Below are 19471 nucleotides of genomic sequence, written 5' to 3' on the forward strand. Positions count from 1 at the left end.
GAGGGCTGGGGCAGAAAGTGAGGGATACTGTGGGACCGGAGGAGGAGGGGGCCAGGCTGGACTTTGTGTCTTACAGAGATTTTAGAAAGATGACTCCAGCTGTGGTGTGGAGAAGAAATAGTGGCAGGCGTGACAGCTGGAAGGCGGGTTAGGAAGCGTCAGCTGTACTTTTCCAGACAGGGGGCACCGTGAGTGTCCTTTGTTGCCTATGGTCTCCCTCCCATCTGTACATTAATGACGGTCTTTGGGTTGGTGGATTGCCTTGTCATCCAGGAAGAGTAGAACGGACTAGAAGGTGGGGCTCTCGTCCCACCTTTTCCCCCTGGGCTGCCTCCTGACCCCTGCATGTTAGGGACAGGAGAGGGGGTGGCCCAGCCGTCCCGGTTCTGACGTCCAGTGACCGCTTACCTCCCTCGTCCTCTGAGGGAAAGAAGATGCTCTCGTTGGCCCGAAGCAGAGAATTGTGATGTGTCGGACAGAACTTGGGGGGCAGTTGGGAGCCCTGAGGTTCCCCACATTCTCCTACACCTTCCCTGCCTTCTCCCCAGTCTGTCCCCTCACCTGTGAGACCAGGGGCTTGACCTGCAGCATCCCGAAGGGGCCTTCGGGTTCTGATGCTGAGCGATTTGGGATTCTGCGTGGGGTTCTTTTTTCTATTTGTTTTGTTTTAATCCTTCAGCTTCTGAGTTCAGAAATGCTAAGTTAGGGGAAATGCCTTAAACTCTTGCCCTTTTCCAAAGTACCCCATGAGAGCGTAAACATCCACGCGATTCTTTCCTTTTAATTTCAGTCTCGGGTGCAGCCCTGACCAGAGGTGGGATTGTTGTCGGAGACGCCCCATCCCACGCGGTTGGGGAGGAGAAACCCGGGTCTTGGGACCGTCTTCACGTGGAGCTCCTCAGTGTAACTCTGCACCCCACCCCTGCCCTCCATCAGAGGGCCCCCTGCCCGGGAGGCAGCGCAGGAATGCAGTGTTTCAGGGAGGTCTGGAGATGCGGACCTTGGTGGCTTCTTTTCTTTTGCAATTGATTTGGTCACATGGGCCGGGGGTGGGGGTGGGGGGGAGTTCCAAGGTTGCTGAAATCCACAACCTCAACCTGCACAGCCTGGGTGGGGAGCATTCCTGGGGGGACCTGGAGTGGCTCTGTGGGGGGCAGGCATGGGAGGCGCAGCCAGGCCCCCGTGAGGCTCATGAGAAGGGCAGGCCTCACAGGGCACGGGGACGGCAGCTGAACTTGACCTGTTCCCACGCAGAGACATAGGAGGTCATAGCAGTGGCGTCTGAAGGCGGTTCTGAGCCAGGATGCACTTTTCCCGGCCATCTCAGATCCTCACATACTCAAGTTTGTCAAGTTGTGGCTCAAAGAAACTTAGGAAATCTCCATTAATTTGCATAGCTGTGTTTTAAATAACGTTTCTTCTTCTAGTTTATTATAAAAGTAAAGCAGAAAGATACTCAGAATGAATGTAGAAATCACTCACTTCTGACACCCAGAGAGACATGTTAGATTGGGAGTGTTGCTGTGATACCTGGGTTGTGTGACATGCTCATTTTACACGTGGCTGCTTTGCGACCTAGCGAGGGTGCATTGTCCTCTGACATAGTTTTCAAGTGGGACAGAAAAGCATTAGAAGGGGTACCAACCTCACCTCCCCAGCGGGCTGGGCTTCCCCCAGTTTCCTCTGAAATCTCTGTGCTTTGCTGCTCTCATGTCCGCCTGTCTGTCGGGACACCTCACTTCCACGGTATCTCCATCTTTCCCTAGGAAGGGTCCCAGCAGGCTGAAGTGGGGGCCAGGTCACAGATCTGTGTGTGGTATTATTGGTTAGCAATGCTTTCGTGGGAGTTGGGGCCTATGATGTGACAGAAGGACAGACCTGGCCATGTAGGGAGGAGTGTAAACCAGCTGCGTGACCTCGGTCAACCCCTTCCCTCACCCGGACGGTTCAAGGGGGAGCCAGCAGGTCAGGGCTGGGCTTCCAGCTTCAGAACCCCGTGACTGCCACCACGAGAAGCAGAGTGAGACGCTCCAGGTCAACGCAAGCTTGTCTTGCAGCCGAGGGGTGGAATGGTAATACGTCATCAGACCACTGCGGGGGGGTGATAGCATATCAGGGATGGTGAGGGCTTCCCAGCTTCCCAGAAAGTCCATCATTTGCTTTAAGTGACCTAATCCTTGGGTTCTAGGCACTTGGGTTGTATGGTGCCTGAGGGACCACTGGGATCCACTTTGGACCAACGAGGAGTCCCTTAGTGCCTGACAGAGCATCCAAGTTTCTACCTGTCTTCAGTAACGGGGCCAATGATACACTGAGGGGATGGCCCCTGTGCCAGCCATTTACCAGAAGCTTCAGTATTAAGTACCAGCCTACTTCTTTGTAACTTCTGCTCATTTCTTCTGACCCAGCCTAGGGGGCAGCCTCTACCCATGGCCCCTCTTCTCCGTGGCAGCCACTGTGGACACTGCCCTCTAGCTGGCCTTGCCTCCGGAGACGTTTGTCGGGCCCTTTCCACATTCCTTCCCTGCCCTGATCCTGTGAGGGTTTATACGCTGCTCTTCCTACAGAGATCTCCAAACAGATGTTCTCAGTGGTGGGTCCTGCTCTACCTGGGCCCCGCTTTGACGCAGCACCAACGAGCCCCCGTATCTGTGTTTGTGGGAACACACTGAGCATCCCCCTTGGTCGTGCCCGATGGCAGGAAGGATACGAAGAAGCCCTTTGGAGCTATTTGCTTCACGTCTCTAAATGATGGGGTGTGACAGAGGCCTGCATGTTAGCAGGGCGCTGGCCATGGAGGGAGGGACAGAGGCTGTTGTTTCAGCCCAGGTGAGCAGAGAGGAAGATGGCTCAGAGCAGTCTAATCCATGAAGCTGGGTTGGCGTTGATGCCACCGCTGTGGCCACTCCCAATTTCTTGGATGTTCTTTCCTCTGATGTGTCACGTGTGCGCAAATCAGAGGAACTCGTCCCTGGCACCCGCCCTTAGGACCTTTCTTTTTTCCTCTCCAGCTTTCTCCTGCACCCACAGGGCTTGCTGTCTGACTTTGTCTCCTCTGGCCGCAGGTGGTGCTTCCCACGTTCATTCTCGAGAAGCGGTCCTTGCTGGAGATGTACGCAGACTTCCTGGCACACCCAGACCTGCTGCTGGCTGTCACCGCAGGGGCCACGCCACAGGACAGGGTCATCGGCTTCGTGGAGTATTACCTCACCGCCTTCCACGAGGGCCGCAAGGGCACCCTGGCCAAGAAACCCTACAACCCCATCATCGGCGAGACGTTCCACTGCTCCTGGGAGGTTCCCAAGGACAGGTTCAAGCCCAAGAGGACTGCCGCCCCTACTCCCTCCGGCCATGAACACCCGATGGCCGACGACCCTTCCAAGAACTACAAAATGCGGTTCGTGGCCGAGCAGGTGTCCCACCACCCGCCCATCTCCTGCTTCTACTGTGAGTGCAAGGAGAAGAGGCTGTGCATTAACACTCACGTATGGACCAAAAGCAAGTTCATGGGCATGTCCGTGGGGGTCTCAATGATCGGGGAAGGTAAGCCAAATCGCTGGTGGAGTTGGGCTCTGACCAAGGGACATTTGTGTACCTGATGGACACTTGAGGATTTGTGTGTGGAGGCCTTTGTTTTTATTTCGTTACAGAATTGGGAGTAAGTGGGCGGGTTGGAAATATGGTTGGGTTTTGCTGTTTGGGAACCAGGTTCTGGTCATTTCCCAAAGCGGCCGAGGCGATGGGGTAAGTGGGATGCAGCTGTTTGCCTCTTAGACTGCCCGCCTGTATCTTCACCTGCTACTCGTGTGTGAGCCGCCTCACAGATCCTTTTCTTTCCAGCTCTGTATGAATATTAGAGTTGGCTTCAAATCTATGAAAACACATTTTTCTTCATTCTCACCAGTTTCTGGCTCACAGACAATGAAGACCATAGTGCTGCCTATTCAAAATCTGCTCATAAATAATTCCCAAGGCAGATCTCTGGACGCTGGGCTTGCAGTTCTGAAGGGAAAACCCAGTATAATCAGACCACTCGTGGATCACACGTTTCTCTATTAGCAGATAGCTGTGAATGAAGGTTATTCATTGTTTGAGGGAAACTAATCATCCTTGTCAAATTCAGGAACCTGTGGTTCTTCAACTTCTTTTGAGTCATAAATCCCTGTGAGATTCTGGCTGTAGACTCTCAGGAAAAAGAAGAATCCAGCACAGAATGTGGCTTTCAGTTTCAGGGCACACACGGCTCCTTGGAAGCCCTTTCCAAACCCCAGGAGATGAGAACACCTTTCACTGACTTAGCACGCTCTTATTGAGCGCCTACTGGTTGCCAGCCCTTGCCTTGGGAGCCATGGGTACTTGAATGAGCAAAGCAGACAGAAGAATCTGTGTTCTTACAGAGCTCTCTCTTCTGCCGGGGAAATACAATTGTGTAGTGCTTTGGAAGGTGTGAAGTTCTATGGAGAAAAATTAAGGCGGGAAGGGACCTGGGAATAAAATAAAGGATCTAGGAATGGTGGGGAGAGAGCAGTGGGACTTTGGGATGGGTTGGGGTGGCGGCTGGGAAGACGTCACCGAGAAGGTGACAGTTGCGCAAAGACCCGGGGGGGATGAAGGACCCAAGAAGGTGATGATGGACAAGCTTTGTCGATGACCCGGGGAGTGTGTCTTGGTGGAGAGAACAAGGCCAGAGGCAGAGGGGCCAGAGGCAGGGGCAGGAAGCCTGTGTGGGTGGAGCCGGGAGAAGGGAGGTGGGAGGGAGAAGATGCAGTCGGAGAGGTGACTGAGTCCAGGTCACGTGGGGCCTCGGGGGGCCACCGGCAGGGGTGTTGGCCGTCCCACTAAGTGAGCTGCCAAGTCTTTGCGGGCTTTGAGCAGAAGAGTATCATGATCTGACTTTCAGTTTAGCAAGATTGTTCCAGCTACTTGTTGAAACTAGACCATAAGAGGGGGAAGGCGACGCAAGGAGACCAGTTTGGAGATTATGATAATAATCCAGGCAAAAGGCGATGGTGGCTTGAACCAGGGCAGGAATGGTGCGGAGGTAACACAGGCTGGGAATCTGGGTGAATTCTGAAGTGGAGAGATCAGATGTGGGGTACGAGTGAAAGGTGATGCCAAGGCTTTTTTTCTTTTTTTAAAGATATTACATAATCATTGACTCTCTTCCCTACATTGTGCACTGCGTACCCATGACTCATTTATTTTGCAACTGGAAGTATGTACCTCTTAATCTCCCTCATCTATTTCTCTTCTCCCCTCTGGCAACCACCTGTTTGTTCTGTGAATCTATGACTCTGTTCTGTTATGTTTGTTCATTCGTTTTAGATTCCACTTATAAGTGAAATCTTACAGCATTTGTCTTTCTCCGACTTATTTCACTTAGCACAATACCTTCTAGGTCCATCCCTGTTGTCACAAATGGCAGAATTTCATTCATTTTTATGATTAAATAATATTTCATGGTGTGTTTATACCATAATTTTTTTATCCATTTGTCTGTTGATGGGCACTTAGATTGTTTCCATATCTTGGTTATTATAAATAAGGCTGCTATGAACATAGGGGTGCATATATCTCTTTTAATTAGTGTTTTCATTTTCTTTGGATAAATACCCAGAAGTGGAATTACTGGATTGTACGGTGGTTCTGTTTTTAGGTTTTTGGGAACCTCCGTACTGTTTTCCATAGCGGCTGCAACAATTTACATCCTACCAACAGCGTAGGAGGGTTCCCTTTTCTCCACATGCTCTCCAGCATTTGTTATCTGTGATCTTTTTGATGATGGCCGTTCTGACAGGTGTGAGGTGTTACATCATTGTGGTTTTGATTTGTATTTTGCTGATGATTCGTGACGTCGAGCATCTTTTCATGTGCCTCTTGGCCATCTGTATGTCTGCTTTGGAAAAATGTCTATTCAGGTCCTCTCCCTATTTTTCAATCGGGCTGTCTGGTTTTTTTTGATGTTGAGTTGTATGCGTTCTTTGTATATTTTGGATATTAACCCCTCATCGGACACATCTGGATTGGATGTGAGGTATGAGAGCAAGGTGACACCAGGCTTTTGACCTGAGCAACTAGAAGGATGGAATAGCCATTAACTAAGGTGGGGAAGACTGAAGAGGGGATTAGTTTGGAGAGAGAGCACAGGAGCCCAGTTAGGTTGTGCTGGGGTTTAGACATTTGAGAGGGGGGCTTGAGCAAGCAGTGTCTCTACAGGCCAGAGTTCTGGGTGAGGTCCGGCTGAGGTTAAAGCTTGGCATGCAAAGCCTGGAGACTTGTATGTGTTGCGTGTCTGTGTCACGTGAAGGGTCGGCCTCTGATGTTCGGGATCTCGGCTGCCCTGTTCCTTCCAGGCAGCCGGTAGGGGTTGCAGCCTTCATTCACGCTGCACAGCCCTGGACAAACTCTTAAGGCTGTGCGTGTGTGGGACACCACGTAACACCCTCTGCTGAGACCCTCGGCCGTAGCATCCCTGGAGCAGAGCTGGCATTTGCTGCCCTCACTTCTTCTCTCTGCTTGAAAATTCTACTTAGATCTTCTCAGTGAAGAAAGCAGAAGGAAGATTCTGGAGAGAGACTGTGGAAGGCCCCTTCCTGGCCACCCCCCCACCCCCATGTATTCCTGCTGTCGACGGGCCTGGAGAGAGGGTCAGGGGACCATCTCTCATTCTTGTGAGGCTTTAAGTTTGTCTCAGTCCTTTCAGTAGCTACGTGGCCCCTTTCTTTCATGCTAATTAAATGTGAGCTCTGTAACACACAATTTTTCTGATTTTTCACACAAAATGCTTCTAAGAATCCCCAGACTTCAAAGCCAAAGGTTCTGGTTCCTGTCCTCAGGGCTCCTTTCGGGTGTGGGTTATGGGGAGGGCGGGTGGGGGAGGTGGGTTGTTTTTCTTTCCTCACTCCATTCCCTGCACTGATCCAGCACCTTCCATGCGTTTGTTGATAGGGCATGAAGTGACCTTTTTTTCCCACCTTTCATTTTTCTTTTCTTTTTTTTTTTTTTAACTTTTGGCTGCCGTGCAGCGTGTAGGATCTTAGTTTCCCAGCCAGGGATCAAACCCGCGCCCCCTGCATTGGAAGCGATGAGTCTTAACCACTGGACTGACAGGGAAGTCCCTCCAACCCTTCATTTTAAACATTAGATGAGTCCACTTGAAATTTTGTATGTAAGTACATGGGCTTACATTTTAAATTATTGCCCTAAGGCTGTGGCCTATTTGGCTATGATAAAATGCCATTATCAAGTGCTTCATTATGCCTTGAATTCCCCGAGGTTGTAGCTCAGAGACCTCCCCCGAATGGTCCCTCAGCTCTGACACTGAAAGTCCCTAAGCGTGACACAGTTGAGCCAACCCCGAGATGACATCCATCCGTGGATGGAAGCAGAGGCGCCTCTGCTTGGTACCCACCCTCACCGCTTGGGACACAGCTCGTCCAGCTTCTCTTGAAACCCCTCCCCACCAGAACTCCAGACCAGCGCCCAGTAAATGGCACAGCCTCTGAATTCAGGGTCTGTGGGGACAGGCAGGGACCCGTTTGCCCATGAATGCCGGCACTGTGGGCCCTGAAGACCAGTTCCCCGGAGTTGCTTTCCGTGATTCTGTGCTTTCTTTCCAGAGTCAACGCCCTGTCGGAATATTTTGGTTCCTCAGAGTTATTTTAAATTTATCAGTTTGAAAATCTTAATGCTTGGCCTTACGTTTATTGATAAATCAATTTGTGGGATTTAAAGCAAAAATCTCCCAGCATGAGGACTAGCTATGTCCCGGAAAGGTGGATTATTCAGTGTTTTTCAGCTTCTCTCAGCTCTTAGGCTAATTAAAAAGGAGCTTTCATTTGTGAGCCCGTTTGCAGGTCTAGTTTTAATATAGTCTTTTATTCATTATTAGGGACAGATTTTTGTATGCAATCCTGAAAAAAAGAGTCCTGGGAAGGCATAATTGCCGGTGATTTAATGAGTCAGTGCACATTTATGGATTTTCAGAAAAGAGCCTGGGAGTGTGGTCTTGCCAGTGCTTTAAACCAGCCTTGCTCTGGGGCTCACTTTTCTGATTTCTGTGGACTTGCGGGAAGTTTCACCTTGGTTTGGAAGAGGTTTTTCTGAAGATGAGAGGGAGGAGGGATCCCCCATGTGCATCAGCCGTCAGCAGATTTTGTGATTTCTTCTTTGTTCCCAAGTACCGCTGCTGAGAATTCACCTGCCACGAGATGGGGGTGTGATCAGGATTCCAGCGGTGTAGCAGGCTGCGTGCCCTTAGCTGAGTTTCAGTGTTGCCTTTTTTACAGCCCCGTGAGGTGCGGGTACCATTATCCCTGCATCACGGATGAGGCAGCTGAGGGGCAGAGAACTTAAGGTCACCAGGCTGGCGAGGGACGGAGGAGTTGGAATGATCCCCTAAGATCTCATCTAGGGCTTTTAAAAAATGGTGGCGTATGCTCCAGGTAAGTATGTTCTAAAGAAAATATCAGTGGCATGATCCTACCTCACCAAGTTTATATTCGTGAATGAGACCAGGAAGACTCAGCACGTGGCGCTCGTGGCTGTCGCGTGGTCCTGGCCCGCTGAGAGAGGCCACCGCAGGATGTGCAAATGGGTGGGGGTCCCCAGAGTACGGCAGATCAAAGGCCGGAAAGGCTGACAACAGAGGGGGACATCGTAGACATCGGGCGTGGGGCAGTGCTGTCAGGGGACATTTGGGCCCCTGGGAGGACTTTACTGCCAGATAATCCATCAGCATGGAGGGTGAGGATGGGGGACAAAGAGCTGCCTTCTCTGGGCCCTTGAAGGCAGGTGACAGAGGGACCAGCAGCCTCCTCCTCAGGGTCTCAGGGCCCCTCCCGCTGCCACAGGCCCTGAGGCTATGAGGATGTGGCTGGCACTCAGGGAACCAGAGGCTTCCAAGTAGAACTGGGGCGGAGGGGTGGGTGGGGAGTCTGCTGGAGCCTCTCTCTTTCCAACTTCCACTTCCGGTTCCTCTTGACTGTTGGTGTCAGACCTATTCGGCACGAACTTTACCACCTGCTTCGCTCTCTTCTTAGCAGCCTAATTCTAGGAAAGACACAAAGTACGCTTGGAAACAAAAAGTATACCAGGCCTGGCCATTCTTCTTCCAGGGTCCTGAGCACAAGCTGTAAGAAGCGACACTTGGGTGTTGAATCCTCCTTGCAGACACAGGTCCACCCTTGTGCATCACAGGACAGGGCCTCAGCGGTCACCTGGGGCAGCTCTGCCCCCTGAACTGCGGGGAGGGATAAGTGACAGAGGGAGGGTGTTCGGTGGCCCAAGGCTTGGCTTTGGGAAAGATGTCGTCATTTCATTGGGAGCTCTGGCGAGTGGGGGCGTGGGGAGAAGTCAGTGTGCTCTGATATTCAGTGTATTTGGTGTAGTGGAGCCGTGCTGTCTGTGCGTTTATGTTACATGTATTCAATTCTCTTCCTGGTTAAGGAGAGAGATTTAAATGTTGCTGCGATCTCTGCCCCTTAGTCCTGCCCGCGCGATTGTGAGTGACCTGAGTCTGCTTCTTCTCGGGGTGGGGGGGGGGGGTCTTCTCTCCTGCCTGTGCCCACGTGTGAGCATCCTGCCTCCCTGGGGGAGGTCACGACCCCCAGACACACATGGGCCCGTCCCCTGGGGTTTCCACACCGGCCCCCTGTGTCTGTGGGTCAGCAGGTGTAACTTTGCTGGACTTACCTGGGGGTGAGGTTGCGGGTTCTGGACAAGCCTGGTTTATTCCAAAAACTGTGGCTCCTGGGCGATGCAAGGAGTTTTTAAGGGTAAATTGAGTGACTCCTGAGTACATCTTCATATTGACTTTGGAAACTCAGCATTCTTGATCCCTTTGTACCTTTAGTCCCCTCTCCTCTGACTCTCCTGGCGAGCTCCCCAGGGCTGAAAGGGACACACACACATACACTGTCTCTCTGCTGGGCAGATTCTAGCTCTGTTGATTGATTTTTTTAAAATTTATTTTAATTTTATTGAAGTGTAGCTGATTTACAGTGTTGTGTTAATTTCTGCTATACAACAAAGTGACTCAGTTATAAGTATATGTGTGTGTGCATGTGTGTGTGTGTGTAGATATACATTCTTTTCCATATTCTTTTCCGTTATGGTTTATTACAGGATGTTGAATAGAGTTCCCCGTGCTATACAGTAGGACCTTGTTGTTTATCCATCCTATGTATAATAGTTTGCATCTGCTAATCCCAAACTCCCACTCCATCCCTCTCCCAACCCCCCTCCTCCTTGGCAACCACAGGTCTGTTCTCTATGTCTGTGAATCTGTTTCATAGATAAGTTCATTTGTGTCATATTTTAGGTTCCACATATAAGTGATATCATATGATATTTGTCTTTATCTGACTTACTTCACTTAGTATGATCAACTCTAGGTCCATCCCTGTTGCTGAAAATGGCATTATTTCATTCTTTTTTAGGGCTGAGTAATCTAGCTCTGTCGATTGACATGCTTATCTAGTCTCAGAGAGAAGTACCGACCAGTCAAATTACTTAACCCCTCTGAGTTTCCGTTTCCACCTCCTTATTTAGAAAATGATAATAATTAATGCTGCATTGAGTAGTTGTGAAGCTCACAGAAGACACTGCACGTGAAGCCCCTGGAAGTGCTGGGTGGCCAGGAAGGGTCCCCCAGGGCACATGGAGCCCCCTCCTCGCTCTTTCCAGTGGAGGAACCAGGGGCCCAGGGAGGGGACATCACTAACACCTCCAGTCACATAGTTCTGGCCGAAGGACAGAACTGACCTTCCTGAGGCTCTTGCTGCACTTGACCATTGCAGGCCCAGAGTGGGCAGGAATAGAGCTGAGAGGGCTTTTCTACAGGGAGCGAAGCCCCACTGCGGGGTGGGAGGCTGAGAAGGCCCCTCACACAGAGCAAACCTCAGTGAGCCAGACGTGTGGGTTCCCAGGCCTCTGCCGGCCCAGGAGGTGCTGCCCTCAGCAGAGGGGGCCCTGTGGGTGCCCGACCGGACAAGCCAGAGCAGGGGCTGGGTGTCAATGCACCAGCCGTACAGCAGCCCCGGGAGACGGCGCCTGTCGGGGTAGTTCACGGCAGCCTTTGAGAACTTGTTCAAAACTGTGGTTCCTTTCCCTAGAAAAAGAGACAAGCCCGCGTCATTTTGCATTGTTTCAAGAGGATCAGATCTCTCCGAGACTAGTACTTGGCTCCCAGCCTGGAGAACCTCTGATCAAGGGGTGGGTGCCCCCCGGGGGGTGACAGCAGCTGTGCACTCTTGCTTTGTAACTTCCTGAAAACCTTTGAGGTTGTCTCTGCTGCTCTCAGGATAAAGGCAGAACTCCTTAACAGGCTTTTTCGAAGTTTAAAGATGAGGCCTGGCCCCTGTAGACCTGGGCAGCCTCCATACCTATACATACCACTTCCCTTTCTTCCCTGGGGCCCTTTTCTCAGACCCCTGTGCTCACCCGGCTCCTTCCCACCACAGGGCCTTTGCACATGCCTCCCCCTGCTTCTACTTTCCCTCCCCTCTTCCCCAACTCAACTCTTACCCAGCTTGAGTGTCCCTTCCACCAGGAAGCCTCCCCTCCCAGCTCAGCCCCTGCTGCTGGAGGCCCCAGGCCCCTCCCCCTCCCACCCCATCACAGTCACAGTTCTGTGTTTGCAAGTGCTTCATTCACGGCCACCTTTCTCTTTGGCTCCTTGAGGGCAGAGAGCGGGTCTGTCTTGTTCACCATGTGTTCTCAGCATCTCTCGTGCAGTAGAGATGCAGCAAATAGATAAATGGCACGTGGGTGGCCGGCCTCTGTGGAGGTGGGAGGCGTGACGTCTGTTGCAGGAGTGTGTTTGGTTTCTCATCTTTGCATCTTCTGGTCCCCAGTGATGCCCAAAGCTCAGCTTCTCTGTGCACCGGTGCTGAATTGAATCTCGGAGACATAGTTTTGGGTGAAGTAGAAAAGGACAGCTTTATTTCTTTGCCAGGCAAAGGGGGACACAGCGGGCTCCTGCCCTCGAAAACTGTGTGTCCCAATTGGGGAGGATTTGATGAGGGGTTTTATAGCAATGGTTCAAGGGTGGGGTTGCTGACAAGATTAGGGTGTGTGCAGGGTCTCAGGTGCTATTAGGTCTCCATGGTACGCGGGCCTCTCACTGTTGTGGCCTCTCCCGTTGCGGAGCACAGGCTCTGGACGCACAGGCTCAGCGGCCATGGCTCACGGGCCTAGCTGCTCCGCGGCATGTGGGATCTTCCCGGACCGGGGCACGAACCCACGTCCCCTGCATCGGCAGGCGGACTCTCAACCACTGCGCCACCAGGGAAGCCCAGGTCTCCTAATCTTGATGAGCTTCTCTGTTCCTTTAATCTTTTGCCTCCGGTGGTTTCTTGGCTCCGCCTCCCTTGATTAGCAACTGTTGCAATCTGCCCTTTGGAACTCAGGGAAGGCCCTGGAGGCTACACGAAACGGAAGACAAAAAGGCCTCCGTGCCCTGGAGCCCCTCAGGGTCCTCCTCGGTTTCACCAGCTGCGCTTTCCTCGTGTGCGAGCCTAACCCTTCCCTCCTGTCTTCCTCAGGTGTGCTGCGGCTCCTGGAGCATGGGGAGGAGTATGTGTTCACTCTGCCCAGTGCCTACGCCCGGTCTATCCTCACCATCCCTTGGGTGGAGCTCGGAGGAAAAGTCAGCATCACCTGCGCCAAGACTGGGTACTCAGCGACAGTGATCTTCCACACAAAGCCTTTCTACGGGGGGAAGGTCCACAGGTAGGAGGGGCCAGGGAGACTCCATCTCTGTCCGATCACGATGCCCCAGGTTTCTTGTCTGCATCAGAAGACTGGGTTCCAGCCGTGGGATGAGTTGAAAAATCAAGATCAATTTAACAGATCTGTTTCAGATGACATGTCTCACCGGCGGCGTCTTGAACCCTCCCCAGTCTGGTGATGTGTTGGTGGAACATGCCCCAGAGAACAAAGGGCTTCTGGCGTTATCGTAATCTCTCGCTTTCGAGGCCGGAGGCCTGACCTGCACCGATGCAGTTGTTCTGTGAGCTCCATGCAACATCCCGAATCCTGCATCTATGAGAGCAGGACCGTTTCTCTCCTTTTGGAAGCTGGGAAGCAGTCCTAAGAAACAGAAGGAGAGGCCCGCTGTTTGAGGGGAGCATCACCTCGTTTTTATGGCTCTAATTATAAATTTCCCCCTTTGGAGCAGATCACTGGATAACAAGCAAGCCCCCATCTTTGACCTTTTTCTTGGAAAGCTTTTCCAGATGGCGTTCATGTGGGGTGCTGGAGTGTCCCCTGGAAAGTAGGCACCTTCAGTGGCCGTTTTGGAGCCAAACATACCAGCCCCCGAGAGCTGTCATGCGCGTTTCTCCCCAGCTCCGCGGCCCCTCATGCCCCAGTGGTAGCTTGAGATCCGCTGTGGGTGGGGCAGCACAGAAACTGGCAAAAGCTGTAAACCAGGCGTTTTCCCTCCTGGCGAGCCCGTTGTTAAAGTGTTACCAGCACAGCACGGATACCCTTCCGCTGTGTGCCGTTGGGAGGATTCCTGATGCCGCCTGGGCTCCCGGCGGTGTTCAGGCTCAGGGAGAAAAATTCCAGACCTAGGTTTGAAAACACCAAATTCATCCCAAGCTTGGCCATTAGGAAAAGAAGAACCGGGGCTTCCCTGGTGGCACAGTGGTTGGGGATCCGCCTGCCGATGCAGGGGACACGGGTTCGTGCCCCGGTCCAGGAAGAACCCACATGCCGCGGAGCGGCTGGGCCCGTGAGCCACGGCCACTGAGCCTGCGCGTCCGGAGCCTGTGCTCCGCAACGGGAGAGGCCACAACAGTGAGAGGCCCCCCCAACAAAAAAAAAAGGAAAAAGAGGCCCCGGGCTCCTCCACCTCCCGTTTCTGCTGTGTTACTCTGCCTGCAGCAGGCTCCTGGGGAGAGGGAGGTGGGCTCTGCTTTCACCCAGAGCTGAGACCTGGAGCCCCCGGGCCGGGTTGGTGAGGCAGAGGGCCACACATCTCCACCAGGGGCCCTTGTGAAGCCAGGCTGGAAGGGTTCGACCTTGTTTAGTGATTGAAAAGTTCCCCCCTAGACTCTCACACTCTTTGGTGGTTGAAATGTACACCGTTAGTTGCTATTTGAGGGAGGAGAAGGGTATATATATATATTTATTTTTAAGTTTTATATATGTGTATATATACATACATATATATATATATATTTTTTTTATTTTGTGGCACACGGGCCTCACTGTTGTGGCCTCTCCCGTTGTGGAGCACAGGCTCCGGACGTGCAGGCTCAGCGGCCAGGGCTCACGGGCCCAGCCGCTCTGTGGCATGGGGGATCCTCCTGGACCGGGGCACGAACCCGTGTCCCCCGAATCGACAGGCGGACTCTCAACCACTGCGCCACCAGGGAAGCCCTAAAGTTTTATATATATTTTTTATTGGAGTATAATTGCTTTAGAATCTTGTGTTAGTTTCTGCTATACAGTGAAGTAACTCAGCTATATGTATACATATATCCCCTCTCTCTTGACTCCCTCCCCCCTCCCCCTCCCCCTCCCCTCCCCCTCCCCCTCCCCCTCCCCTCCCCCTCCCCCCCTCCCCCTCCCCTCCCCCTCCCCCCCTCCCCCTCCCCCCTCCCCCTCCCCTCCCCTCCCCCTCCCCCTCCCCTCCCCTCCCCCTCCCCCCTCCCCCTCCCCCCTCCCCCCTCCCACCCATCTAGGCCATCTCATAGCACTGCGCTGAGCTCCCTGTGCTATACAGCAGCTTCCCACTAACAATCTACTTTACACATGTTGTAGTGTATTTATGTCAAACCTAATCTCCCAATTCATCCCACCCTCCCCTTTGCTCCCCGCATCCCGTGTCCACACATCCGTTCCCTCTATCTGCCTTTTCTATTCCTGCCCTGCAAATAGATTCATCTATACCATTTTTCCACATATATGCGTTAATATACGATATTTGTTCTTCTCTTTCTGACTGACTTCACTCGGTATGACAGTCTCTAGGTCCATCCACATCTCTACAAATGACCCAATTTCATTTCTTTTTATGGCTAATATTCCATTATATATATGTGCCACATCTTCTTTATCCATTCATCTGATGATGGACACTTAGGTTGTTTCCATCTCCTGGCCATTGTAAATAGAGCTGCAGTGAACAATTTGGTACATGACTCTTTTTGAATTATGGTTTTCTCAGGGTATATGCCCAGTAGTGGGATGGCTGGGTCATATGGTAGTTAGTTCTACTTTAAATGACACAATAGACCAGATACACTTAATTGATATTTATATTTTGTTTTTACTGAGTTTTGTGATTTCCACCCCAATGATAACATCTTATAAAACCTTGGCATTTTTATCAAAACTAAGAAATTGATGAAATTCAACTAAACAAATCACAGTATATAGTGTATACAATATAGTGTTAAAACATGTATAATTTTCAACCGCCTATCTAATTTATTGTCAAAAATCAATAAAACAATATTAGTTGAAAAAAACTAAGAAATTGGGATAAATTAGGACTTTGGGATGGACATATACACACTACTATATATAAAATAGGTAAACAACAAGGACCTACTGTAGAGCACAGGGAACTATGTTCAATATCTTGTAATAACCTATAAGGGAAAAGAATCTGAAAAAGTGTGTGTGTGTGTGTGTGTGTGTGTGTAACTGAATCACTTTGCTGTATACTTGAAACTAACACAACATTGTAAATTAACTATACTTCAGTTGAAAAAAAACTAAGAAATTAACATGGCTGCATTCCTATGAACTAATTTACAGACTTTATTCAGATCCTACCTGTTGTCCCACTGATGCTTTCTTTATTCTGCTCAAGGATATTAGATCACATTTTAAGAGCTAGTCTTTGAGCAAAAGAGCAAAAAGCAACCCCATTAAAAAAAAAATCTCTACATGTGAGGATGCCTGTTGAAGTCGGTCTCTGTTAACCTTGCAAAGCGTGTTTATAACCTTGCAAAGCGTGTTTATTCGATGCTTCATTAATTCAGGGTCACAGCAGAAGTGAAGCACAACCCGACCAACACCATTGTGTGCAAAGCCCACGGGGAGTGGAATGGGACCCTAGAGTTCACCTACAACAACGGGGAGACCAAGGTCATTGACACGACCATGCTGCCGGTGTACCCCAAGAAGATCCGACCCCTGGAGAAGCAGGGCCCCATGGAGTCCAGGTGGGGACCAGGCCATGTGCTCCTCTCCAAGCTTTGTTGTCCTCAGCACTTGACCCAAGGGGCAGAGAGGAAGCCCAATGCAAAGGGGCCAGGAATCATGCCTTTGGAAACTTGAATTGTCCTCTGTGTGTCACTTAGGTGTAGATCCTTTGTTTAGTTGCTCTGCAGTCATGGGGTGGAGTGTGAAAACAGCCCGCCCAGACTTTAATGCCTGACCTAAAAGAGTTTGTCAACTCTGTGGGTCTGTTACTTAATTGTAAACTTAAATACAGAGAGATGCTAGTAATCAAAGAGCTGTGCAGCAAAGCAATGAGATACTTTTTTTTTTCTTACCAGATTAGCAACATAATTCAAAAAAATTCAGTGCCTGCAAGGCTGTGATAAAATTAACACTCTATGCCCTGTGCCTCCAGTAGGAAGGTGTGCAGGTTAGCTGCGTGGATCAGTAGCTTTAAATTTGTAAGTTCACCTCTTGTAGTCCATTTCTGGGAATCTCATCTAAGGGAAAATTCTTCGATTCACAAAAGGTTTTAAATATGAAATTTGGGTATTTAAAAAAAAAACTAAAGCAAAAGGAAGAAAAAGAAACCATCTAACCGTGCAACAATTGGAAAACAGTTAAGTGAATAATGGTGAATTCACTCTATCATGTGAATATCCCGCAAGCCACTTAAAGTGATGTTTATGCAGGTACAGAAGCAGAATCTTCTGGAAATATGCCATTTTAATTTTTTAATCCAGGAGGTCAGCCAGCTATGGCCCATGGGCCAGATCCCATCTCTGGCTGATTTTTGTAAAATTTTACAGGAACGCAGCTGCATCCATTTGTTTGTATCTCGTTTGTGGCTGCCCTCTGGCTACAATAGCAGTGAAACAGTTGCGACCAAGACCAAGTGGCCTGTAGAGCCTAAAACGTTTAGTCTCTGGCCCTTTACAGAGAACGTTTGCTGGCCCCGCTCTTATCTAAAAGCATGCTGCTCTGTAGAAAGAGGATATAGGGTTAAAGTGAAATGACAGATGATTCTTTGAAAGGGTTTGCCGTTACAGGAAGAGTTTGTAACGAAATTGGAAAGGTGCTTTTTATGTGGAAACAAAGCAGGGATACCAGTGTGTATAAATCATACATTATCACCGAGTTTAATAGAAAGAGGGCTGCAGTGTCCTGGAAACTTGGCTTTGTGGTAGGATTAGTCCACTTTTTCCAAATGGAGGGCGTGAACCCAGCCCTTTGGACTGTGACAGGAAGGAATCCCTCCCCTGGCCTCTGACGACACCTCCCCAGAATCAGGAGCCCTGTGGTTGCTGTCACAGCACCGCTTGTTTCTGGTATGGCTGTTGACAACAAAACTATGATTCCTTTGAGCTGTTATTCCAAGACTGTTGAGTAGGTTAGCTGCTCCTCATTAAGCCTTGCTGGGAGTGGAATGGATGGAGGATGGAGTCTGCAACCAGAGAGAGGGGCGTATCGCCTCTTCTCGTCTTGCATACGTGGACTTTACTGGAACCTGGACCTGGGCTGTTGACAAACCCAGCAGCCCACCTTGTTCTCCGAGGCGGGAATGGCCTTGAGGTGTAGCGCCTGGCACTCAGAGCACCTGAGCCCAGCCACCTGTGCCAGGCCTCACCTGAGGAGGCGAAGGAGGGCCCGCCTAGTGGTCTTAGCCCCACAGTGGCCCGGCCCCCACCAGCCCCTGTGGAGGGGAACCCCTGCCCCATTAAGGGGAGAGTGAAGCTGCTCTTACATTGCTGTCAATGTGTTCGCGATGCTCAGAGCCCGGCCCGCGCAGGCATCCTGCTCGGGCTGGAGCCCTCCACACGGCAATGCTGGCCACACCCGGCCTAGCCACCACCTGGCCCTTGGCCACCGGGACCTCCGCTTCTAGCAAAGGCTCCCCTGGGCTTCCTTTTAGCTTTTCTTGCCGACTTGCCCCCGCCCTCTCTGCCCTGAAGGCTTTTCCGCCTTTCCCTTTGTCCTGAAGTTCAGAGCCTTCCGGAGCAGAGCCCCTCCAGGGGGTTCTTGGTGGGTGTCTGGGCATAGCCCTTGACCTGTGGGCCGGCTCTTTGCTCACCACCCCATCTGCAGTCCCTGGGGCTCTCTACCCTTTAAATTTGGGGCCACTATTTTATGATGGGCCTTATCAGGGGAGGTCCTGCCCTGAGAGCACCCCGACCCTGGATGTCCGGGCACCCAGTCCTTCCCTCAGCGCCAGGTGTGTGTTGAGGGTTCAGGTGATGGAAAAGACTGATTTGACCAGGCACCAGCCCTCCCTGTCTGCTTCGCCACCTTCCTTTCCTGTTTTAGGCCATCTTTTCCCCTCTTAAGTCAGCTGTCAGGGCGTGGTGGAAAGAGCAAGGGCTGTGAGGCTGGTAGGACCTGGCTTTCTCCCACCTTCCAGAGGTTTCTCCTGTGTAAGTTCGGAGCCAGGGTGCCACTGTACCCTCTGCATGGTGGGGTGCTGGGCGGCGGTGGGCAGGCTGGCCTTGCAGCCAGAGCCCGGGCCCCATCGGTTCCTGGGCTCGGGTCCCCCAGGAGGGCTGCTGTCCTGGATGCACTGGCCACTCCCCTGCGGGCTCCTGGCCCAGGATCTAACGGGGAGCTTCTGCTCGGCCCCAGCTGCAGAGACATCGTGCCCCCAAAGCCTGGTTCCCTTGTGCGGAATACCGACTGGTCCTGATGTGCCGAAGTGAGGAAGTGTCCCCCTTCACCTCAGTGCTGGTCCCCTCCCTCCAGCACAGAGTGGGACTGGAGGGGGCACCCCGGCTTCCTGAGGAGGGAAGCTGCCGCCTTCTCCAGTGAATGAAGGAGTGAGTGAGTGAATGCATGAATGTCTAACTTTGCGTGTAGACACGGGGAGGTGACGGATCCGCCAGGGTCTGTAACCCCTAATACGGGGCTCCCGGTGGGAGAGCAGCCACTGTTCACATCCATCAGCCTGCTGGCCTCTGGCAGGCCACTTCACCTTATGTGGATCTGTTTTTCTCCCCTTTACAATGGGGCGATAGTATCACCTCTATATCCCTGGGGTGTTGTGTTGATGAGATGAGTTAACCCATATGTAGAATGTTTAGGAATGTGCTTAATGCCCCGTGGCAGGGTCTGCTGTAGGTTTTGTCTGTAGGAGCAGTTTGATTGCTCCAGTCTTCCCTAGATTGGTCTAGACGCTCAGAGCCCGGGAGGGGAGAGGGGCTTCAGATCTGGGCGCAGGTGGGGCCCTGGGCCTGTGGAGTGAGCTGCTCACCCCCTCCTGCCCCGCAGCCCAGCATCCTCGGCTCGGGCCCTTCCTCGC

General features: G+C 51.5%; 1 protein-coding gene across 1 annotated transcript in view; it reads left to right on the forward strand.

Moving 5' to 3' along the window:
* Positions 1-19471, forward strand: part of OSBPL10 (oxysterol binding protein like 10) — a 284771-nt gene that overhangs the window by 261019 nt on the left and 4281 nt on the right. The window contains exons 8-10 of the mRNA XM_082847276.1: positions 3066-3543; positions 12546-12732; positions 16002-16184. Of these exons, the coding sequence (XP_082703402.1) occupies positions 3066-3543; positions 12546-12732; positions 16002-16184 (848 nt within the window). The remainder of the gene's footprint in view (positions 1-3065; positions 3544-12545; positions 12733-16001; positions 16185-19471) is intronic.

This window comes from Leucopleurus acutus (genome assembly GCF_964270905.1).
Source record: "Leucopleurus acutus genome assembly, chromosome: 10".
Taxonomy (NCBI): domain Eukaryota; kingdom Metazoa; phylum Chordata; class Mammalia; order Artiodactyla; family Delphinidae; genus Leucopleurus; species Leucopleurus acutus.